Here is a 23,393-nt window from a genome sequence, read left to right on the forward strand (position 1 = left end):
AAATGCTAGCCCCTTCCTCTTTTTTTTTTCTTTTTTGTCTTGTAATAACTTAGCAGTTAGTAAAATAAGGTCTTTGAAAAAGCAAAAATAAAAAAGATGCCTATAGCCTGGAGTTAATGTCCATAGTTATGATGCTAAGGCTGTCAGAATTGGTGTTGGTGGGGGGGGGGTGTGGAGTAAAGAGTGTGCCCACTCTCGCTGCCAAGGTCTTCATACTGCCTCATTAGCTGAAGGAGCTCTGGAAGGGGAGCTGGAGGGCAGATGTGCTCAGATCAACTCTCTATATCTTCACCCTGCAGGGCCGGGGGTGGGAGGCTACACAGGCACTTGGGCTTGAGCCTGGGATCTGGCTTCACACAGGGGCCTCTGAGGAGCCCCTGTTTGGGAGTCAGTCTCCTCAGTTAACCTAGCTGTGTTCACTCCCTCTCTGGGTGTTAATTACACTAACACCCTGGGGGCTGAGGCATTGCCCCTGAGACACAGTCTCCCTTCTCTCTGACTGGATTGCAGCCCTTTGTGGTGCAGCCTTTCCATCTACAGCCCTGTCTGATTTTGTACAAAGTGTTGGTTAAGGCTTGAGTCACTGCTGAGACTTTAACTCTAGCGGGTTTTCTTGTTTCCCCGAGCTTTGTTCTACATACTCATGCCAAACTTTTGCTCAACTTAGGTCTGTTGACTTCTTAGATCCTACTCTATCTTCTTTCACCTTTATATGAGCCTGAATTCCAATACTCTTCTCTCTTCTATGCCATGAATCTAAAAGCTAATTTTAATCTGCATCAGATCATTTAAGATTATATTTTAACTTCTCTTACAGGATTTTATTTTACCTACACTTGCTTTTAGTGGCTTCCCTAGTGGCTCAGTCGGTAAAGAGTCTGCCTGCAATGTAGGAGACCTGGGTTTGATCCCTGGGTCAGGAAGATTCCCCTGGACAAGGAAGTGGAAACCCAATCCTTGCCTGGAGAATTTCATGGACAGAGGAGCCTGGAGGGTTACAGTCCACGGATGGGGTCACAAAGAGTCGGACACAACTGAGTGACTAATTTTCACTTTCATACCTGCTTTTAAAGACATTGACTTCAGGGAATTCCCTGGTGGTCCAGTGCTTAGGAAGCCACACTTTTACTGCTGAGGGCTCAAGTTCAACCTCTGGTTGGAGAACTAAGATCCCACAAGCTATGTGACTCGGCCAGAAAAAAAAAAAACACACAAAACATTTACTTCAGAGTAGCTCTGAAAATTTAAACCGTACTTAAACCAAAGCCTAGATAATGCTCAATAATTATCTGGTACTCCCAGGACCGCAGCAGTGGCCAGTGGCCTCCATGAGTGGGCGTGTAGGTCTGCTGACAAGAGCAGCTGTGAGAGTGCAATGCATTCTGTGGATCTCAACATTAAATTTCATCTAGTTTCTAACTTGCTTTCCGGGCACAGGGTTTGCCAGTGTTGATTCTCTCTTTTGCCTTCTATATTCCTCCCTTCAAGGTAATTTATCCCCACCCCATCCTTGTGGCTGGACCCAGACACTCAGGTGAATAATTAGGGGATATTAAATACTGGCCCAACATGTAAAGAGAGCAAAGGCTGAGTGCCACGTGGGAAGGACGCAGAAAAACAGTGGAGAATCCCTGATGCCAGCACTGCTTGTCCCGTCTCTGCACCAGAGCTTTTCTGCCCTGATCCCACTCCTACCCACTCTGCTTCCTAGGCAGCCTCCTGGTCCTCTCCTAGAATGCGGTCTGATGACAACTTCTATCTCTCCAGCAGGCCCTTGAGTTCCACTCCTTGCAACCTGTTCATGAAAGGTCCCACCTCCAACCACACACTCTGCTTCTTTCTGAGAGGTCATCTAAATGGCTACCGCGGTGCTCTGTTCCAGTCCTTCCTGCGCGAGAGTGCTTGGGCCCCAGCCTGGCCAGCCCCTCCCCTTTTCTGGTTGGGACTGACAACACGCCAGGATTTTATTAGCTATATGGCAGCACTCACTGCCTATTCTAAGTGGCTGGCGTGGGATGGGAAGTATTAACAGAAAGGAGGAGTCCCTCTTCACTCCAATCTCCCTTCCCTCACACAAAAGCTTAGATTCCTATATCCATCCTTTCACCTTAAGAGTGATAACCCCCACTACTTGAATTTTTTTCAGTTCCTTTAACAATTTTAAACTATCCATGCTCTTGCTAAAATTTGTGTGTACATCCTACACTTCTATGAAGCACGACCCTGTTCTTAGCACGAATGAACTTTTAAAAATAAAGTTAAAGGCAAAAACAATTGAACACACGCGCGCACACACACACGTTTGACAGATTTTCTGCACCGAAAAGGAAAAACAACACTCCCCCCGCCCCCCGCCCCTCCCCGGGCCCACCCTGCTCCATCCCTAAGTTCCCCGATAATGATTTCCAAGGGGAAAGACTAGGACTTGGGCTGTGTCTCTCAGAGGGTAAGTCACTCTAGGGTACACTTTTGTTGTTATTTGTTAAACCAGACATCTCTCCGGGGGCACACGGCCAAGACCCAGGTAACCGTGTAATGTGATAAGAGCGTTTTTGTAAGTTCTGCAAAGACACAGCGCTTTCCCGACGGCGAGAACAATGTAATTCGCCACCTGGCCCGGGCCCTGTTCCCCGGCTCGCGCGGGGCGGTGTCTCGGCTGGAGCTCCGCGCGGCCCCAGGTGAGTCCTGCGCGCGCCCCGCTCTCGCGCCCGCGGGAGGGGCTGGAGCGGAGGCGGAGGACGGGCCGCGGGGTGCGGGAGGGGGGGCGACGGAGATCCGGGCCCGACTGCAGCTTCCTCCGAGCGGCGCCGCATTTCCAGCCACCTCCGCAGCCCTGCCCTCGCCCGCCGAGCCGTTCGCGGCCGTGCCGCCTGGAGGCGCGGAGCCCGCCCGGCGCGCCCAGCCCTGCAGCTCCGGCCGGGGCGGAGGCCGCCGGACCGCGGAGATGCGGGGCGGGGGCAGGGCGCGGGGTAGGTGACTTTATCCCGCCTCTGTTTCCCTGCCCCGGGGAGCAATGACATCACGCGGCCTTCTCCCGGCGCCGACACAAAGAGCGGCGCGGAGAGGCCGCTGCGGGGGGAGCCGGCGGCCGCCGCTGCCGCCCAGGGCCCCCGGGCCCCGCCGGCCAGGCCCGCCGCCCGCGGCCCGCGCCCTTCCTCCTGTGCCGCCGCCGCCGCCTCGGTCACCGCTGCCCGCGCCGCCCGCGCCCCCAGCGCGCCGCTGAGCCCGCGCCCGGCCGCGCCGGCCCCTTCCCATGCGGGCGGCGCGGGCCCTGGGAGGGGCGCCCACAGCCAGCCGCGCAGCATGCACTGGGGGGTTGGCTTTGCCTCGTCCAGGCCGTGCGTGGTGGATCTGAGCTGGAACCAGAGCGTCTCCTTCTTCGGCTGGTGGGCCGGGTCCGAGGAGCCCTTCTCCTTTTATGGGGACATCATCGCTTTCCCTTTGCAGGATTACGGTGGGATCATGGCAGGGCTGGGCTCCGATCCCTGGTGGAAGAAAACCCTTTACTTGACCGGGGGAGCTTTGCTGGCCGCAGCTGCGTATCTGCTCCACGAACTCCTGGTCATTAGGTGAGCCGGAGAGAGGGCCCCTCGCAGGGGCGCAGAGAGGGGCACCTGGCTAGGGCCGGGCCGGCATGAGGGGGGACCCGTGCCAGCCCCTCGGTCACGCTGCCCAAATGCCCGAGTCCTGTCCTTCCCTTTCGTCAGAAGAGAGTCCGTGGTCGCCCGGCCATGAGGGGCAGTTTCGAGTTGACAGGATAATTAAACTGGTACCGGGAGGGGAAAACACTTGAATCCCTATCGTTTGGTGCTAAAGCAAAAATTCTCTGGGCTGTTATGGAGCATACTAGTACGTTATGAAGATCCTAAGTGCAGTGTGTTTGCGACAGTAGAAGTAGGCCCTGTAGAGATACTAAGTTACATTTTTATGAAACGCCCTATTTGTTTATAGATGATCATGCTGGAATATTAACCACTCATCTTAGCTTTTACTTAAAGGTTAGTTTTTCATTGTCCCTTCCCAAGTGTCACCATCATAAAAAGGCTGAAATTGCACAAGCTCCAGAGAGCTCTGGGTCTCCGTGAGGGATGCACAGCGGAGAGTGCGATTTTGATGCAGCCTTAACCCGGTTATCTGCTAACCTGGTATTTAAAGCTAAGCACCATCTTCAGGTTTAAATGCCATTGTTGTGCGAACAGTAGGGGATCTGAGGACTGAACGAGCACAAGAGCGTGCACGGGAGTTGCCCAGTGCCGTAAACACTTGCGTCTGCTTCCTGCCGCAGAATGTTTACAGGATTGACACGGAAATATCGGAAAATGGAGGCCCCGGCTGTTGGTACATTCAGCCGGACGCCAGATCTTTGAGTAGAATAATACCGTAGGCTCCTGGGACTAGGGGTTTGGCTAATTGGTACAATTTATGGTTAAAATTTCCATGCGTTTTAAACCTCTGTCTCTGGGAGAGGACCAGGAAGAGCAGTTTTCAGTAGCTCAAAATGTCCCTCTTGGCCAGTATTTTCTAAAGAGTGAGAAAATGTGTCCGCATGCCTTTTTCCCATGGGGAATCCTACACAATAGGTTTATAAACAAAGACAGCGATAGGTGACCTTTAAGGGGCCTGCAGACATGCAAGGAGGACATTGTGACAGCCTAACAGGTATTTGGAAAATTTCTAGTCTCCGAGAGAGGAAATCATTTAGGTCTGGGGCAGTGTATTGGCTTGCATATTTAGCCATAATTGAGAAGTTTTACTTTAAGCTTATCATTGAATTCTCTGACTTAGCACAGTGTCTTGAATATTGTTGAGCCAAATTTTTTAAACATTACACGAATCGTTTCCCTAGATTATTTTATATATTTGCCAGTTTTGGGACTCAATTTCAAGTTAGGTTTCAAGCTATATGAAAACCGGAAACATCTGTGCAAGTAACTAAAATGTCATCCACTTGTTCTGAAATTAGATATCTGTCCAAAGCCTTTTGAGGATCCTGAACCATGTGGCTTCTCACCAGTCTTCCACTCTGAGGAGGGAGAAAGGCACAGCTTCAGGGAACTGAGTCTAAAACTTGCTTAAATGACCTTGCAGAAATGGGGAGGTGGGTGGGAGAGCTCAGAGTTGACCCTGGGAGCGGGCCATACCGTGGTCGGTGTGGTCGCAACTCTCAAGAGCCCTCTGCCCACGTGGATGCTTATTTGAGAAAGTGTTTTTGATCTTTGGTTTATTCACTTTTGTTTCTTGACAGATGTTTATATTGAGTAGGGAAACCCTGTTGTAATGCAAATAATAAACAATTGCCCATTTTTGAGCCCTTAGTAGCGGGCTTTGCTTGGAAGTGCTTTACCTTCCTGATGGTGTTTAGCCTCCTCCTCTGCCACTACCATTGACTGCTTGGTCTCCACTTCGTAGATGAGGACATTCCAGCTGAGGGAGGTTAAGCAGTTTGTCCGAGACCACGCAGTAAGAGTAGTGGGATCCGGATTCAAATCTGAGAATGTGTGTCTTCGGCGCCCACACTGGTACTACTTTCTGCTAACGAGCACCAATTCTGGAGTAAGTTTTGATGGCAGAAAGAAAGGAGAATTGGGGCAGTTCCCAGGGAAGACAAGCCTGTGGCAGCGACCTGAGTTTTTGACAACTGCTAAGGGCACAGAAGGGATAGGAAAAGAAGACCCAGGAAAGCGGGGCACTGGTTGCAGGATAGAGACCGTCCCTTGATGTGAAATACGAGTTTCAGTTGTCAGTGTAGTTTACGCAGAAACTCAGAATAGTCTGAAATACATGGGATGGAAAACCCATCTTGCAATGGCTATACTGTCTGAGTTTATTGGCAATCATAGTCTTCACCACTGTACTTGGATTTCCTGCTGTGTTGACTTAACCATAATCTATGGGTACGTCTCCAGAGTGGATAGTAAAGTTGACAGGTGAGAATTATTTAGGACGTTTACTTAATGAGTACCGTATAATAACTAAAGCAGGTACTTTGGATTTTTCTCATATTTTTCCCATCATGGTATTTTTAAAGAAATATAGTCCCAGTCCTTTACTTTATTCTCTCCTAGTGGAAAGAGACTTGCAGCTCTCCTGAATTCAGTCCAGCGTTTGGAACTGTGTTGTCTGTAAATGGTATGATACCGAAATGACTTGTTACCCACACAGCTTGTCTGCACTGTAGGCACAGGGGCTCAGCCTGCCCTAGAAAACTTAGAGAATCAGAGCAGCCCATGGGTCATGGGACCTCTGTAAACTAACAGCCCATCGACAGCGCAGAGGCATGGTCACCCATCTGTGATACTCTTCACCATGGGGGCAGGCTAGTCTTGATGCTCGACAGGTGCCCTCTTGTACACTGCTTATCATAAGGCCACTTCATGTCTCGATATCCTGCTCCTTCGATCCCAAGTTAGAGAGCTTCCTGATGTTGAGGAAGGGCTCTGGAGCCAGACTGGGTTCAAATTCACTCTGCCTTAAACCAACCATGTAACCTTGGACCCAAGAGTAAACTTGGTTACCAAGTGTGAAATGGAAATAATCTGTGAAATGGGAATAATAATATTAGCCTTCCTCACAGAGGTGATGACATGAGTTAACATGTGACATGCTTAGCAGAATCAGTTAATTGTCAAATCTACAGAGTTCAGCCTTATAGTGAGCATTCACTAAAAGTTGGCCATCATTAGTTATTATAGGCTTTCATCAGAAAGTTCCAGGCTTGAGTGGTCTGAGTCAAACTGGCTTCTTTAATAAAGTTAACTGGGAAATTGCCCATTTTGGTGTAGTCAAACTGCTTGGGAGTTTGGGAACTAGAGTTATTAACAATTTGATCTTAAATTGATACTCCTTGGGCAAATTACTTAACCTCTCTGAACTTCCGTTTTCTTGTCTACTATAAAATATAAGTATGGTATAATATACAAAATTTAGGGACTTCCCTGGTGGCCCAGTGGTTAGGACTGGTTAGCACTGGTCCAGTGCTTCCAATGAAGGGGGCTTGGGTTCAGACCTTTGTCAGGGAACTAAAATCCCATGTGCTGTGTGGCTTGGCCAAAATAAATTTTTTCTAAATACTAAATTTAAGGTATAATGATATTCACTCTATGGTGTTACTGTCAGAATGAAATAATATATATAATGTACACAAAGTCATTGGCATATGCTAGTCACATCCATTTTTATTATGATAGGGCCCAAGTTAACCATCAGAATTAGGTTGTTCTGGCCAATGGAGCAGGGAATTTTATGTTTATCTTTTCTTCTTTCAGTTCTTTAATTTTTGCCTGGCTGAATTTACATGAACTTACTCTGACTTGAATTACTTGACTGGACAAGATCAGTTAATGATCAAATCTACAGTTTGCATTTTCTGGAAACGTAGTCTGAATGGCTTCTTAACTTTAATATCTGACCTCCCAAACATCTCATCTAAATGAAAAAGTTTGTTTTATAGCAAGTATTGTCAAGAGGCAGCAAATATTTTTATTCTTTTGACCAGTATTTTCAAAATGAGTTGTTTTTAACTCTTTAAGCAGGAATGACACTTACATGGTAAACTTCTCCAAGAGAGTTTGTTTTCCTGGAGATTCTGCAGGAAATGGGCATCCTTGTGAAGCTGATATGAAGAACCTGCCCTTGCTTGCTTCGGGAGAAGGATGTGTGGGATTAAACTGGGAACAATGTGAGAGAACCAGAGGCTCAGGGAATGCTAAGGGGGAAGAGTGAGGTTTATCTGACTCAGAAATGGTTGGGTAGAGTGAAACAGGGAGGTTGCAGAAGTTCCCGAATATGGTATATGAGCGGTGCTGTGTGGAATGAGATTTTGTTCCTTAAGGGGATAAGACCCTATCTCTTTGAATGAGAATGAAGTCCACGGCTGGTTCACAGTGTTTGGTAGCCACCAAAGGTTTACAGATATTGTCTTATTTAGTCTTCACGATAAAGGAGGCAGAATTGGTATGGTCCTCATTTTCCATCTGAGAGTGTAGACGAGGTCTCAGGTGACATAGCTAGCTGGTAGGAAGCAGGGCTTGCACTTGACCCCACGTGTCCAGAAGTAGAGTCCAGCATTCCTTCTACTACATGGCGGCTGATGAAAAGCTGTGCCAAGGAAGTCCTCATCACCCAGAGAAGTAGCCAAAGGAAAAGAGGTGTGTGGCTGAGAAAGAAGAAAGGGAAAAGGCAGAGGTTCGGGGGTATATGCTGTGTGGTGAAAGTGTGGAGCCTTGAAGGGAGAGAGGAGGAGAGAGCACCCAGAGGGTAGGTTCCTGGGCGCCGCGGGTGAAAGGCCAGGGGAGGGCACTAATGGTTTGGAAGAGGGATCAGCAGAGTCGAGTCTCAGGTTCCCTGCAGACTTGAGTCGTGGCAGAGCAGATCTGCACTGTTCCTCTGAGGTCCTGTGGGTGAAGAGACTGCTTCAAGGAACAGACTCATAGTCGAGAACGTAGGTTCTGACTACACGGTTTAATCCAGGGTCTGCCATTTACTAGCAATGGGACTTTGGGTAGGTTTATCTTCTGTGCCTCAGTTTCCACATCTACAAAACGTAGATAATAATAGTACCGACCTCATAAGGTTATTGTGAAGATTAGATGAGATAATCCCTGTGAAGCCCTTAGAACAATGCCTGATGCACAGTAAGCACAGAATACCTTTTTAAATCCATCCAGCTTGTCCCTGGCAGGTAGATAGATGCAGCCCAGTGGAGAAGAGGTGGACCTATCCCAGAAAGTACACCTCCTGCCCATAGGTTACAGGTGCTAGAGAGAGAGTGACATATAGTTACTCCCCTGAGCCCATGCCGTGAGCCTGTGCCGTCATGGTAACAGCAGACTTTGTGAGGTTCTCTTGTGTTTTGACCAAGCTTTCCCCCTCAAAGTGCTTCTGAGTGAGGTAAGGCCCTGTGACAAACACATGTATTTATTCCTGGAAGAGCTGCAACCTAGCAGGGACCTCTGAGGAACTAAGGGAACCACATGTATAACACACGGATTGTTCTTTTTTTCTGTTTTGGTTTTGACAGGAAACAGCAAGAGATTGACTCCAAAGATGCTATTATTTTGCATCAGTTTGCAAGACCTAACAATGGTGTCCCCAGTTTATCTCCTTTCTGTTTGAAAATGGAAACTTATTTAAGGATGGCTGACTTACCCTATCAGGTACTTGTGTGCAAATATGTTTTATCCTCGTGGCAGCAGTATTGGCTGGCAAGGCAGGGTGGTGGGTGATGGCGGGGAGGGGAAGTACTTACTCTCACAGTGGGGGAAGGGTTCCCTCTTGGTGCCAGAGGAAGTGGGTATGAAAGCAGCGGTGCCCAGTTCTTAGTAGATGCTCAGGAACCTTAGTTCCAGTCTTTTGATTTTTATATCCAGTTTAATGAGTGATCTCATTAAATCAAGAAGAGTTTGGATTTTTCATAGGTTTCAGGCAGGGACCATGTTATTTTTCTCCTGACAAGAGTATTCTTTGGTTAATAGTGTGGATAGGCCTTCTGGGCAGCTATAAATAAAGGTGAGCCTGACATGGTTCTTTCCTTTAGGTTTCTATTTATTGGAAAAATTGTATTTATTTCTCATGAATCTTGGGGGCAGAGGATCCAGCAGGCCACCAAGGAAATATTTGTAGATTTTGTGAGATTTCCCCCCAGAACTTTTCGCATTCTGTTTGGGTGACTGTCAGCGAAACACTTGCTCATTTCAGCCTTAGAGAGGGAACTGAAGAATGAATGCATTGAAAATATACATTTTTTTCTGAGTAAGGCTGGAACTGTCTCACAAATTTGACAGGTTGTGTTTTCATTGTTGTTCAGTCATATTTTTTTAAAAATTTCCCTTATGTTTTTCTTTTTCACTTAATTTCTAGCCATAGGCATTAAAAAAAAACAAGCTTTGATTTTGTTATGTTTTTTAATTTTATGGTCAAAGCAGGTAGTCTTTGTGATATTAATTCCTTGGAATTAACTGACACTTTAGCTTAGTATATGGCTACTTGTTATAAATGTTGAGAATAAAGACATTCTCTGAGAGTAGAGCTCTTTTTATATACTTCTCTGAGCATGTTTAGTATATCATTTAGAACTGTTATATCTGTTTATTTTTTGTCTGCCTCCTCTAGCAGTTTCTGGAAGGACTGAGTTAAAATATTCAAGTATATGTTTTGATTTGTCTCTTTCTTGTCATTCTGTCTATTCCGCCTTTAGATAAGAGTATGTATATATTCAAGGTTATATTTTTTAGGGCCATATGATATGAAAGATTACATCTTTTACTGTTTTATTTCTTTTTCTGGTATATAGCACCCATCTCTGTGCCTTATGAATTTTTAAACCTTGAATTATGTATTATCAGATATTCAGATTGAATCTCCAGCTTATTGGCCTGGAATATCTTTCTTCATCCTCTTTCTCTATTTTTTTTGTATTTGTCTCTTGTAGGCAATGTATTAGTTATAACCAATTGGAGAGTCCTTAATTGGTGAGTTTAATCCATTTTTACTTGTAATGATTATTTTATTAGGACATATATCTAACATCTTATTTAATATTTTTCTCCTCCCTCTACTTTTTTTTTCATTTCCTGCTGTCTAATAGATAAATTTTTTTCTTGTCATTTAAAATAAATCCTATTTTTGTTCTTATGGCAGTTGCTCTTAAGATCCAAATTCGTGTTTATTTATCCCTACTCACTTCTTATACATGTCAGAATCTGTGTTTGCCCTCTGATGATACAGGTCTGTTAGTAGGTTCATGTTAGTCTTGGGTTTCTTTCTTTTCAGGCTCATTCCAGGTGTGTTGCTATTACCTCATGTGTTAATTATGGAATTCTGGAAATCCTTTCTCTCTTTATAGTCCTTTTTTTGGCTAAGAAAACTTACCAAGTTATTTGACTAGCCTTATTTCCCATATGTCTTATCCTACAAGATTTATTTATGTTTTTCTATAAGTACTTCTTTGATGAATATTTTGAGTGAGCCTTTATGGGGCAAACCTTCAGTGGATTTGCATGCCCCAGAACATCTTTATTATGCTGCACTTTTGATACGTCTTTGTCCAAAGTTTTTTTCCTTTGGTGCCTTAAAAATATTACTCCATTGTCTTTTTGCATTAATGTTGCTGCTGATAAGTCTGATGTTCATCTGGTTCTTTTTCTTTCTCTTTGGAAGTTTTTAGAATTTGCATTTATGCTCGACTCTTTTTTTTTTTTAATATCTATTTATTTGGCTGCACCATGTCTTAATTGTGGCAGACGAGATCTTTTAGTTGAGGCATGTGGGATCTAGTTCCCTGACCAGTGATTGAATCCCAGCCACCTGCGTTGGGAACATGGAGTCTTAGCCACTGGACCATCAGGGAAATCCTTAATCTCAACATTCTTAACTGTCATCATACTCTGACTTGGTATGGATTTTTATGTATTTTTTTGGTCCTTTATAAATGCTTTTCATCTGAAGTCTTTAATCTCTTTTTAATTCTGAGAAACTACCTATGTTCTTCACATATTTCTTTTTCTTTTTTATTTGTTTGTTTCCCCTTCTTCTTTCCTGTTCCTGATTATCCTGGAATCTGGATCCTGGAATCTAGGCTTTTATTTTCTGTTTCTCTGAACCTATCCTTTATCCTTTATTCTTTTCCTCTTCCTCCTTGGAGAATTCACTTCTCTGAGCTTCCATTGCATCCCTCTGTTCTCTTCTTGTAACCATCCTACTATTTATCTCATCTATTGTGTTCAACTTTGCATTTTTCTCCTTACTATTTCCCCTTGGTTTGTATTACAATCCCTTCCTTTATCCCTTGGAGGATATTTCTTATGCTCATTAATTAGATTAAATTGGTATTTCCCAATCATTCTGCCTTACATTGTATATATTCAGTGTGCTACCCTTCTCTTAGTTACTGTGCCCTTAGATGTCTAGTAATTTGGTTTGCGATCTCCTCTTTCCAGGGATGTTAGCTTCCCTGCCCAGGACTTTGTACTGGGAAAGGTCTAAAGCTTAAGATGCAGGCTGTGTGCCTCTGAAGGAATGTAAGTAAAGTAGGGAGGTGAGCCCCAGGCACCCCCACACCACTGTGATCCCTCCAGTTTGCTGCGTTTCCTCAGATGATCAAGGTTCCACTTTAAGCTCTTACATAGTAGCAGCACTGGGAGGGGTGGTCTTCTTAGCAGGAAGCAGAGCAGCTGGGAGGTTAGAGAGGGAAGTCCCTCACCTAGCCAAGCTTTTGGTTGCCCTGCTAATGATATTATCCCTCCAAGTCCTACGTCCCAGTGGCCTGTGCTTTCTGAGCTGGTTTCTCTACAGAGAAGGCATGTGGGGTGGCAGGGTGTGGCACTGATCTTCCTAAGGCAGGGCTGGGAGAGTTGAATGACATGCTCAGTTTGGTCACTGGTCCTCTGGGAATATGACACTGAACCTGGATTTCAGGCTGGGAGATCTGGGAGAGCAGAAGATGCTGGAAAAGATTGAAGGCAGGAGGAGAAGGGGACGACAGAGGATGAGATGGTTGGATGGCATTACCAAGTCGATGAGTTTGAGCAAGCTCTGGGAGTTGGTGATGGACAGGGAAGCCTGGCATGCTGCAGTCCATGGGGTCGCAGAGTCGGACACGACTGAGCAACTGAACTGAAGGTGATCCAGGTCTTAGACTCACAGAGGGTCTTTGTGAGTGGAACTGGAATGCAAGGGGTGAGTCTGGACAGAGAGGCAGGAAGATTATTCAGGATTTTGGAAGCCAGCAATGGAGGAGAAAATAGCAAAAGACTCCACAAGGCTTGAATCATTGTTCAATTGGATTTGAAAGACCCTTGTTCAGCTCGGTGTGGACAGTCAGTGCTTGAAGGTGTGTGTCACTGAGGGACTCACATTGGAGGGAGAGACTGCTCCCCAGTGGCCGTTTAGCTGTGACCGCTTGCCACTGGTCCCTCATCACTCCCCACCACATCACTGCGTTTAGCTGTGACTGCTTCTGGCATGAGGGTCTGAACCTGAGTTTTCTGCTCTGTGGCCTCTCCTGGCTTTCTAGATTTCCTGTGCCCCCCATCCTTGATGAAGTCATCCTGTGGGCAGTGGTGTGGCAGCTGCCATCCTGTGTTACCTTTTCCTTCCCTGGTGGCTCAGACAGTAAAGAATCTGCCTGCGATGCAGGAGACCTGGGTTTGATCCCTGGGTCGGGAAGATCTCTTGGAGAAGGGAATGGCAACCCACTCCAGTATTCTTCCCTGGAGAATCCCATGGACAGAGGAGCCTGGTGGGCTACAGTCTATGGGATCACAAAGTGTTGGACACTAATACTTTTCTTTTAAAAGAAAGAATGTAGATGATACCATCTAAAAAAAAAATTTATTTTTGCATGCACTGGGTCTTCACTGCTGTACATGGGTTTTCTCTTGTTGTGGCTCCTGGGCTCTAGGGAGCAGGCTCAGGAGCTGTGGGGCGTGGGCTTCGTTGCTTCATGGCATGTGGGATCTTCCTGGATCAAATCTGTGTCCCTTGCATTGGCAGGAAGATTCTTAACCACTGGACCACCAGGGGAGCCCTGCCCTTTCCTTACTTGCCTTCAAGCCGTCAAGCTCTAAGTGCTCTGCTGCTGCTGCTGCTGCTAAGTCGCTTCGGTTGTGTCCGACTCTGTGTGACCCCATAGATGGCAGCCCACCAGGCTCCCCCGTTCTTGGAATTCTCCAGGCAAGAACACTGGATGGGTTGCCATTTCCTTCTCCAGTGCATGAAAGTGAAAGTGAAGTCTCTCAGTCGTGTCCGACTCTGTGCGACCCCATGGACTGTGGCCCACCAGGCTCCCCCGTCCCTGGGATTTTCCAGGCGAGAGTACTGGAGTGGGGTGCCATTGCCTTCTCTGTCTAAGTGCTCTAGCAGCAGCCTAACCCCCTCTGGTCGTGTTTCAGGCTTCTGCTTTTCGTTAGTATAGCTGGAGCAGCTGGACACACGCCTCGCTCTGAAGCCTAGAGAAACCTTCAAGAGGGGGACTGCTTACCCCTTCTAAAATTATTATTTCCTGTTAAGTTATATTTTTTATGAAAGGAGTGATATTGGAGTGTTTCTTCTGTGAGGTCTCTATGGAAAATAAATGAAGTGGGTGTTCACTGGGGTAGGTAACAGGAAGATGGTTTTATGATTTAGAAAGGGATGCTCTGATCCCGTCTCAGGGGTGAGGGTGGGGATCCTTTGAGACCTTGTGCGTCCTCAATGAGGGTTTGTGTTGTTGCTGGTGATGCCTGGGAAGTACTATTTGGGCTCTCTGCTTGGAGGATCAGTAGAGAGGTATTTTGTCATCAACCCAGGGAGCACTACCCTCTGCCCCTTCTTTGCCCTGTGCCTTTTAAAAAAAGATTAAAATGTCATGTTCCTAAGAGCATGACTTTATATTTGAAGCTTTTTTTATTTTTTAATCAAAATGAGACAGGGATAAATATTTGATGACCATTAGTAGGAACTCACAAGGGTTTTCTTAAAAAGCCTGATGTATTAGTTGCAGTTGTTAGCTTTTTAAAATAAGAATATAAATATTGGCAGATGAACTTTTAAAACTTCATTTTGTTATAATTATAGATTCATAGGAAGTTACCAAAAAGATGTAAGGAGGTCCTGCTGCTGCTGCTGCTGCTAAGTCGCTTCAGTCGTGTCCGACTCTGTGCAACCCCATAGACAGCAGCCTACCGGGCTCCCCCGTCCTTGGGATTCTCCAGGCAAGAACACTGGAGTGGGTTGCCATTTCCTTCTCCAATGCATGAAAGTGAAAAGTGAAAATGAAGTTGCTCCTGCAGATATGGTTTTTTTTTCCCCAAAATGAAAACAGTTTACCATTTGTTTTTCTGATTACATTTGGAGGATATGGCCCTTATAGGAATTTTAACAATTTCAACAAAGTGTCAGTGGAAAATGAAAATCGATGATATCTTACTAGCTGGAGATTGTCATCACAAATACTTCTGAGCATCTTTCCATACTTGTTTTTAGACATACATACATAAAGGGCTGGAGAAGGTGAAGGCACCCTAATCCAGTACTCTTGCCTGGAAAATCCCATGGACGGAGGAGCCTGGTAGGCCTGCAGTCCATGGGGTTGCTAAGAGTCGGACACGACTGAGCGACTTCACTTTCACTTTTCACTTTCATGCATTGGAGAAGGAAATGGCAACCCACTCCAGTGTTCTTGCCTGGAGAATCCCAGGGACGGGGAAGCCTGGTAGGCTGCCATCTGTGGGGTCGCACAGAGTTGGACACGACTGAAGTGACTTAGCAGCAGCACATAAAGGGCTTCCCTAGTGGCTCAGATGGTAAAGAATCTGCCTGCAATGAGGGAGACCTGAGTTTGATCTCTGGGTCGGGAAGAGCCCCTGGAGAAGGGAATCACTGCCCACTTCAGTATTCTGGCTGGAGAATCCCATGGACAGAAGAGCCTGGTGGGCTACAGTCCACGGGGTCACAAAGAGTTGGACACGACTGAGTGACTTTCACATAAAGATACCTGCATCATTTGCCGTAACTGATTGTATAAGAAGCATGTATTTCACACAATCATTCTTTTTAAATCTGACAAAGAAAAGAGAAGGAAATGGCTCTTTTTGAAACTCTCTGCTCTGGTTCTTAGCCCTAACTTCTGATGTTCTATTTGCTGTTTTTGTTTGTACACCACCCTCCTGCCCTATACCACCCCACTATCTTTTTGTTTTGGAAATTTTCGGAGCTACAGACAAGTTAAAAGAATAGTATGTGAATATCCATATGCCCTTCCCCTAGACTCACCAACATGTTAACATGTTGTCTTCTTTCCTTTACTTCATTTTATGTATACCTTTATGAAAAAAATTTTTAATGCAACATTTGAACATAAGCTGTAAGAATCTCAACACTTCACCCCTCCAAACTTTAGGGTACACCTTCAAAACACAAGGACATTCTTCTACAAAACTATAGTGTGTAGTTATAAAGGAAAGTACTCAGATTTTTCCTTCCTGTGTAGGGGAAACCAGTCCCTCCCTACTGTGTGTTTCTCCCCATGAGTCTCCTTTGCGACTCACATGAAACACTTCATTTCTGACACTTCTGGTCAAACATGAGGCCCACAGCAGTCAGTCCTCTCTGACACCAGCTGGACGTTGTTATTCAGTCACTCAGTCGTGTCTGACTCTTTGCAACTTTGCGACCCCATGGACTGCAACATGCGACGCTTCCCTGTCCATCACCATCTTCTGGAGCTTGCTCAAACTCATGCCCATTGAGTTGGTGATGCCATCCAACTGTCTCATCCTCTGTCGACCCTGCCTTCAGCTGGACAACCTACACTTTAGTTCAGTCCTGACGCTACCCAGAGGCAGCATCAGATTCCCTGGGTGAAGTCCCACAAGACTGCCCCGGCTTTAGATGCAAGTCGCAAGCCCAGATTGTCGCCTGTGCTTCTGACCAACCGACTGTAGATCAGAGGTTCTAATGACCCCTCCTTAGGTTTGATTACTAGGCTAGAGCAGCCCACAGGACTCAGGGAAGCACTTACGTTTACCAGCTTACTGAAGTATTTGATAAAGGATACAGATGAATAGCTAAATGAAGAGGGACGTGTGGGAGGGTCCTGAGTAGGAACGTCTGTTCTTGCGTATTTGGGAGTTTCACCCTCCCAGTGTGGATGTGTTCACTGGCCTGGAGGCTCTTCAAGCCCCATACTTAGGGGATTTTGTGGAGGCTTCCTCAAGTAGTGTGCGCATGTGTGCTAAGTCATTTCAGTCATGTCTGACTCTGTGACCCTGTGGCCCGTAGCCCACCAGGCTCCTCTGTCCGTGGGATTCTCCAGGCAAGAATACTGGAGTGGGTTGCCATGCCCTCCTCCAGGGGATCTTTCTGACCCAGGATTGAACCCGCATCTCTGAACATCTCCTGCATTGGCAGGTGGGTTCTTTATCACTAGTGCCACCTGGGAAGTATAACTCCATGTCCAACCCCTCTCTGCTCTCTGGAGGATGGGGGAGGAGGTTGAAAATGCTAAGCTTCTAACTGTGACTTGGTCTTTCTGGTGACCAGTTTATCCAGGAGCCCACTCAGAGTCACCTCCTCAGAACAAAAGGTTTTCCTCATGTTCTGAACACTTAGGAATTTATAAGGATTTTAGGAGCTCTGTGCTGGGAACCAAGGGCAGAGACTAATGCATTTATTTCTTATTCACAATAATGGATGCATGAATTTTTTTTCAACGTGTTATATAATCCACAAAAGGTGCTCAAATTTAGCTCAAATTTACCCAGTGGGGGACCTTTCAAGATGATTCCAGAGGTGCTGTGAATGTAATGGATATAAATTTAACTGAAAAGTTGGGGGCACTGTGGCCAGTGTAGCACGTCAAAGTTCCAAGATTGGGATTTCTCTGAAGGTTGCAAGTTATCCATTTTGAAATGGGGATGGTGATGTTAATACTTCTGATAAAGGCACTCTGTCAAACACATTGTGTGCATTTTCTCATTTAATTTTAGCCACTGCTATTATCCTAATGGGCTTCCCAGGTGGCACTAGTGTTAAAGAACCTGCCTACTAATGCAGGAGACATAAGAGACATGGGTCGATTCCTGGGTTGGGAAGATCCCCTGGAGGAGGGCATGGCAACCCACTCTAGTGTTCTTGCCTGGAGAATCCCATGGACAGAGGAGCCTGGTGAGCTACAGTCCATAGGGTCGCAAAGAGTCGGACACTACTGAAGTGATTTAGCGTGGCATAGCATATTATCCCAATTATATAGAGATGAATCCAAGGGGATTAAGGGAGACCAGGGAGGTCCAAGGTCACACAAATGAGGACTGAATGAGTACACCAGAGTTTTAAACCCAAAGCCTATGCCTTTCACTGCTGTGCTAATAATGTAGTGTAAGTGTAGATGCATTAATCTCATCTAGGGCAGACTTGCAGGGGGAAACATCAGCTTTGCAAAGATAAAGAGGATTTACCTCTTCATCATTCTTCTGAAAATTACTTTCAGAAACTATTGTTGGTGGGCCAGTCAGACTCCAGTTCAGTTCAATCACTCAGTCACGTCTGACTCTTTGCAACCCCATGAATTGCAGTACGCCAGGCCTCCCTGTCCATCGCCAACTCCCGGAGTTCACTCAGACTCACGTCTATCGAGTTGGTGATGCCATCCAGCCATCTCATCCTCTGTCGTTCCCTTCTCCTCCTTCCCCCAGTCCCTCCCAGCATCAGAGTCTTTTCCAATGAGTCAACTCTTCGCATGAGGTGGCCAAAGTATTGGAGTTTCAGCTTCAGTGTCAGTCCTTCCAGTGAACACCCAGGACTGGTCTCCTTTAGGATGGACTGGTTGGATCTCCTTGCAGTCCAAGGGACTCTCAAGAGTCTTCTCCAACATCACAGTTCAATAGCATCAATTCTTAGACTCCAATTGCCTAAATAAAATTAGACCAGGTATTCTTTAATATGTTTAAGGAAGTTAAAGAATATTAAGTATTATTTAAAAATTATATAGATTTATTTTAAAAGGAATATAACATTCAGAAAAATTGAAGTTCATGGAAAAAAGATTACTGTCATCTCACACTTAGTTTTGCCGGTTACTTTTGTGTTTCTTTTTAAAAATATTTTTTGAATTCATCTAATCTTTAGATATTTTCATAGTATCTCTAAAATGTTGTCTCCTGCTTCCTGGAGTAGGAAGTGGCAACACGATTCAGTATTCTTGCTGGAAAATCCCATGGACAGAGAAGCCTGGTGGGCTGCAGTCCATGTGGTCACAAAGAGTCAGACACAGACTGAGCAAGTGAACACGCACGCACATGCACACACACACACCCCGCCATGAGAAAGCATATGTACAAGTCTTTGCATGGACATATGCTTTCTTTTCTCTTAGGCAAACACCTAGGAGTGAAATGATTGGATTGAGTGACAGGGTGTACTTAACCTTTTAAGAAATTAACAAATGGTTTCAAAATTGTTGTGCTGTTTTACATTCCCATCAGCAACGTCTGAGAGTTCAGTTTACTGCACAGGAACTAACATTTGGCTACTAGTCTATAGTATCCAAACTATTGACTTGTATGAAGTATGAGAAGTTTGTAATACTCTGATTAAGCTGTGTTGACCACCCAAAACTGGATTCAGATTTAAAAATCAACTTTGAGATTCACACAGTCCAAATTTATTGAGAAAAGCAATTGAATAAATACAATCATTATTACAGAATCCGCTCCATCAGTGTAGTTAAGATCTTTTTATACAGGGATTGGAAGATGTTACCCTGTCATTCTCAATGCTTATAAAGTCTTTGACTCCACCCCCACCTCTCACCAACCCCGTTTTGGGATCAGAATCTCCCCTGAGACACCACAGACTTCTAGTGTGGGTATGAATCAAAGGGAGGTTGTCAAATGTACAGATTTCTGGCCACCTTTCCCTGGATTCTAACTCAGTGATCTGGGTGTGGGCCTAGGAATCTGCATTTTCATAGGCACTGGAATTGAGTCTGTTGGGCACACTTTGTTATATCCCACTGTTGTAATTTCTGGGACCACTTGTTTGCAATATAGTGGTATTATGATAAGCATTTTCAAGTGTAAGGTACTGTTCCAAGTGAGATTTGTGATCAGTAGCCCAATCAGTATATGCCTCCTTATGGTTTATTTTCAGTTTCTGTGTTTTTGGATTGTTCAAACATTATAATTAGATGGACTCTGACCAGGATTAAGATCATTTCAGCTCTCACCTTCCTTTCTGCCTTTTTTTTTTTTTTAAAAAACAACAACAAACAAACCAGTAAGCCAGAACAATAAGGGCTCCCCTGGTGGCTCAGATGGTAAAGAATCTGCCTGCAATGTGGGAGACCTGGGCTCAATCCCTGGGTTGGGAAGATCTCCTGAAGAAGGGCATGGCAACCCACTTCAGTATTCTGGCCTGGAGAATCAGCAGGAACAGAGGACCGGGCAGGCTACAGTCCATAGGGGCACAAAGAGTCGGACACAACTGAACGACTAAGCACACACAAGCCAGAACCCATGATAAAATGTACGGGAGTAAAGTAATATTTTCATGTGAGATAAACCTTTTTTCCCCCAGATTAACTGTTTATCCCCTTAAGAGTTTTTATGCTGATTTCATTCACTTGAATAGTGCAGTCACTATCAAATATACTGTTGGAATGTTTGTTTCTGTTAACCATACAGTGAAGTTTAAATAAAACTTTGCTTTTCTCTTTACAATTTACTCTGCTTAGAATTATTTTGGTGGAAAACTCTCTGCTCAAGGGAAAATGCCTTGGATTGAATATAATCATGAAAAAGTTTCCGGGACAGAATTCATAATTGACTTTCTGGAAGAGAAACTTGGAGTGAATTTAAACAAAAACCTTGGTCCTCATGAAAGAGCCATCTCCAGGGCAGTGACTAAGATGGTGGAGGAGCATTTCTACTGGTGAGTGCCCCCAGGGGCCTGGGTGGGTGTCCAGGGCACGTCCCCATCATGTGAAGCAAGCCAGTTGTTGCACGTTTCAGCTCCCCCTCCCCCACTGCTGCGCCTTTCCCAAAGTGTTCTGCGTTCTGACCGACTTAGGGGTCAAAACTGTGACTGTTAAGTCTCTAGGTATCTAGAGCAGAATTGACATTTTCTGCTGAGGCCCAGCTAGTACATATGTTAGGCTATTTGAACTACATTTGTTTGTGGCAACTACTTAATTCTGCGGTGTTAGCGCAAAAGCAGCCATAGATGATACACACATGAATAAGCATCGCTGTGTTTAAATAAAACAACAAAAGCACTGACATTTAATTTCATTTAATATAAAATACTGTTCTTTTGATTTTTGTCTCCCTCAACCATTTACAAATATGAAAACTTCTTAGCCCATGGGCTATATAGCTCCTTACCCACAATCTAGGTCACTGAAATGAGGGCGATAGACTGGGCTTTTTACAAATACAAACTGCTGAGTTAATGTTTCATCAGATACTCAGAGGAGGGAACAGAACACTAAGGCAGATAGAAGTCTTAGGTGAAATAAATTATGCAAGCTTTGGCAGAGTATTGTCAGTTTTCCCTGTATGACAAGAACTTCTCAATGATCCAGAAGTAAAGCTTACTACTGTTTTCTGAGTACCTTTGCCTTGATTGGCTTACTCCTAGCTTATACTTTGTCCTAATTGGCTGACTCCTAGCTTGTACTTTGCCCTGATTGGCTGACTCCTAGCTTGTATTTTGCCCTGATTGGCTGACTTTCAGCCCATATTTCCTGAGTTTGAAGCATTGCAGACCCCGTGTGGGTTAGGTGCCCCTGTTTTGCAGGTGGTATGCTCCTGTGACATTGCGTGAGTTAGGCAGACTTGGTTCTTCTTGCTTTACAATTTCATTGAAATGTGGGGTTTTTTTTTTTCCATTTATCTTCTAGAGTTTTAGCCTTTCTGTACACTCCAATAGGTAATAAATATTTTTCCCCTGATTTCTGCACTTCATCTTGTTCTAAAGATTTAATAAAGAATTGCTGAGTCCACTTTTTTGGGCATTAATTGTTACTACTAGGTCATTGCTCACTGAATAGCTTTCACCTCTTCCACTGAGAGTTACACTCAATGTGGGGTTGACTGTAGAAAGTTCTTTGCCTTCACATTCCTATTTCATACATTCAGCTCTTTCTAAATGGAAAACTTGTCTCTTGAATTTTGTGACCTTCTCCTTTTTTTCTTTTTCTTTTTCCGCTTTCAGTTCTTGCCCACTTTATTCCAGGACTGACCTGAAGCATCACTTTCTTCTGTTTCTCACTGCAGAGGTGAAGGTGTTGGGAGGAAGGAGGGAGTCAGGCAGAGTGAAGCCAGGGCTGCAGATCAGTGTGGGATAGATTACAGGCTCAGTGTGGTCTGTTCCTTATAATACTTATGGAGAACTGCTGGTCCTTCCCTCTCAAAGAGTGCAGGGGTTGCAGGGTGGAACAAAATGCAGGAGTGCAGGTGACATGCTTAGCCTCAGGGAAAAGCCCTTGGGGGACAGAGTCGTCTCACTTGCTTGCCCGGGGTTGCAGGTCCTGCTTCGCAGTGATCAGGAAAATGAAGAACCAGTGTAGGGCCACCCAGGCTCTCTGTACTTTCCCCTGCTGAGCCACCACCGGCCCCCACGAGTGCTACTTCATTTGATGGATGGGCCATTAATATGGAGAGCTAGCACTTTTTCAGCTGCCTGAAAAGCTGAAAGCCTTACAGTTAAGTTGGTACTTTTGCAACACTCTTTGATTTCTGTGTGTGCTATGTGTGCGTGCAGGAAATTTATATTTGGCTTAGAAAGACTTTGATCCAGCAAGATTTCCAAGTACCAGCTGTCACTGCTTCTTGCTCTGGGTATTAGTGATGTGTTATATATGTTTACTTCCTGATAGAAGTTCATCTTCTGTCCTTCCCTTCTCTTCTTTTCCTACTGATGTGGTGAGGGGGCAGGGTGTGGTGGGGAGGGCTGGGAGGGAGCCTTAGGAGGTGGTACTCCACTGGGTGAGAATCTTAATTTTACAGATCACAAACCCCCAAGTGCTTGGGAAGTTGCAAAGGTCATATGTAGATTCTTCTCTTTTTTAATTAAAAAATATTAATTTTAAATTAGTACTTTAAATTTTTTTTAATTTTTGTGACTGTGCTGGGTCTTCGTTGCTGTGTGGGGTTTTCTCTAGTTGTGAGCGGGGGCTACTCTAGGTGCAGTGTGTGGGCTTCTCATTGTGGTGGCATCTCTTGTTGCGGCACATGGGCTCTAGGTTGCAAGGGCTCAGTAGTTGCAGCTCCCAGGCTCCAGAGCACAGGCTCCATAGTTGTGGCACGTGGGCTTCATTGCTCTGTGGCATGTGGGATCTTCCCGGATCAAGACTCAAACCTGCACTGGCAGGTGGACTCTGCCACTGAGCCAAGCCACCAGGAAAGCTCGTAATTAGTATTTTTAAATTAAAATACAAATAGCTTACTTTTGGGGGTTAGCTACTGTTTCTCATTTGTGTCTCCTCAAGCGTTTATTTGAAAAATGAATAGTGAAGGTGGGAGGTCAAGTCTTGACTGAGATACAAATATCCAGTGACCTTTCAAAAAATAAAAAAAAATCCTACTTCCTCCAATTTCTTTTAGTCTTCGGTAGCAGAAGGAAAAACAAACTTTCTCTGTTTCTTTAAGTTTCCAAACCTTTAGCAAACTTCTTGCTTTGGCGGGATCCTGAACGGTCTTTCTTGAGAGCTCTAAATCCCAACACCCACCCCCTTTACTCGGTGCAATCCATGGTAAGAAAGTGCACGCCTGTGGAAACCGAGGGCCGGCATAGGAAACTGACCACAGTATGTATGAAAATATTATAAGTATGAGCTTTCCATGAGAGCTTGTTGAATTTTGACCATTGATGAGCTCTAGTTGTGTTTATACTTACAGAAGTGTAAGAGGGAGAAT

General features: G+C 45.1%; 1 protein-coding gene across 2 annotated transcripts in view; it reads left to right on the forward strand.

The window, feature by feature from the left end:
* The first annotated feature begins 2,905 nt into the window (after nt 1-2,905).
* The window catches only part of FAXC (failed axon connections homolog, metaxin like GST domain containing), a 74,153-nt gene continuing 53,665 nt past the window's right edge, over nt 2,906-23,393 (forward strand). Inside the window, exons 1-3 of one of the 2 annotated variants that reach the window (XM_052645731.1) lie at nt 2,906-2,969; nt 9,020-9,155; nt 20,210-20,406. In XM_052645731.1, coding sequence (XP_052501691.1) covers nt 9,117-9,155; nt 20,210-20,406 — 236 coding nt within the window. In that variant the 5' untranslated portion in view covers nt 2,906-2,969; nt 9,020-9,116. Of the gene's footprint in view, nt 2,970-3,303; nt 3,570-9,019; nt 9,156-20,209; nt 20,407-23,393 lie in introns of those variants that run through there. The other variant, XM_052645729.1, reaches the window with a different exon arrangement.

Source organism: Budorcas taxicolor, chromosome 9 (assembly GCF_023091745.1).
Source record: "Budorcas taxicolor isolate Tak-1 chromosome 9, Takin1.1, whole genome shotgun sequence".
Classification (NCBI taxonomy): Eukaryota; Metazoa; Chordata; class Mammalia; order Artiodactyla; family Bovidae; genus Budorcas; species Budorcas taxicolor.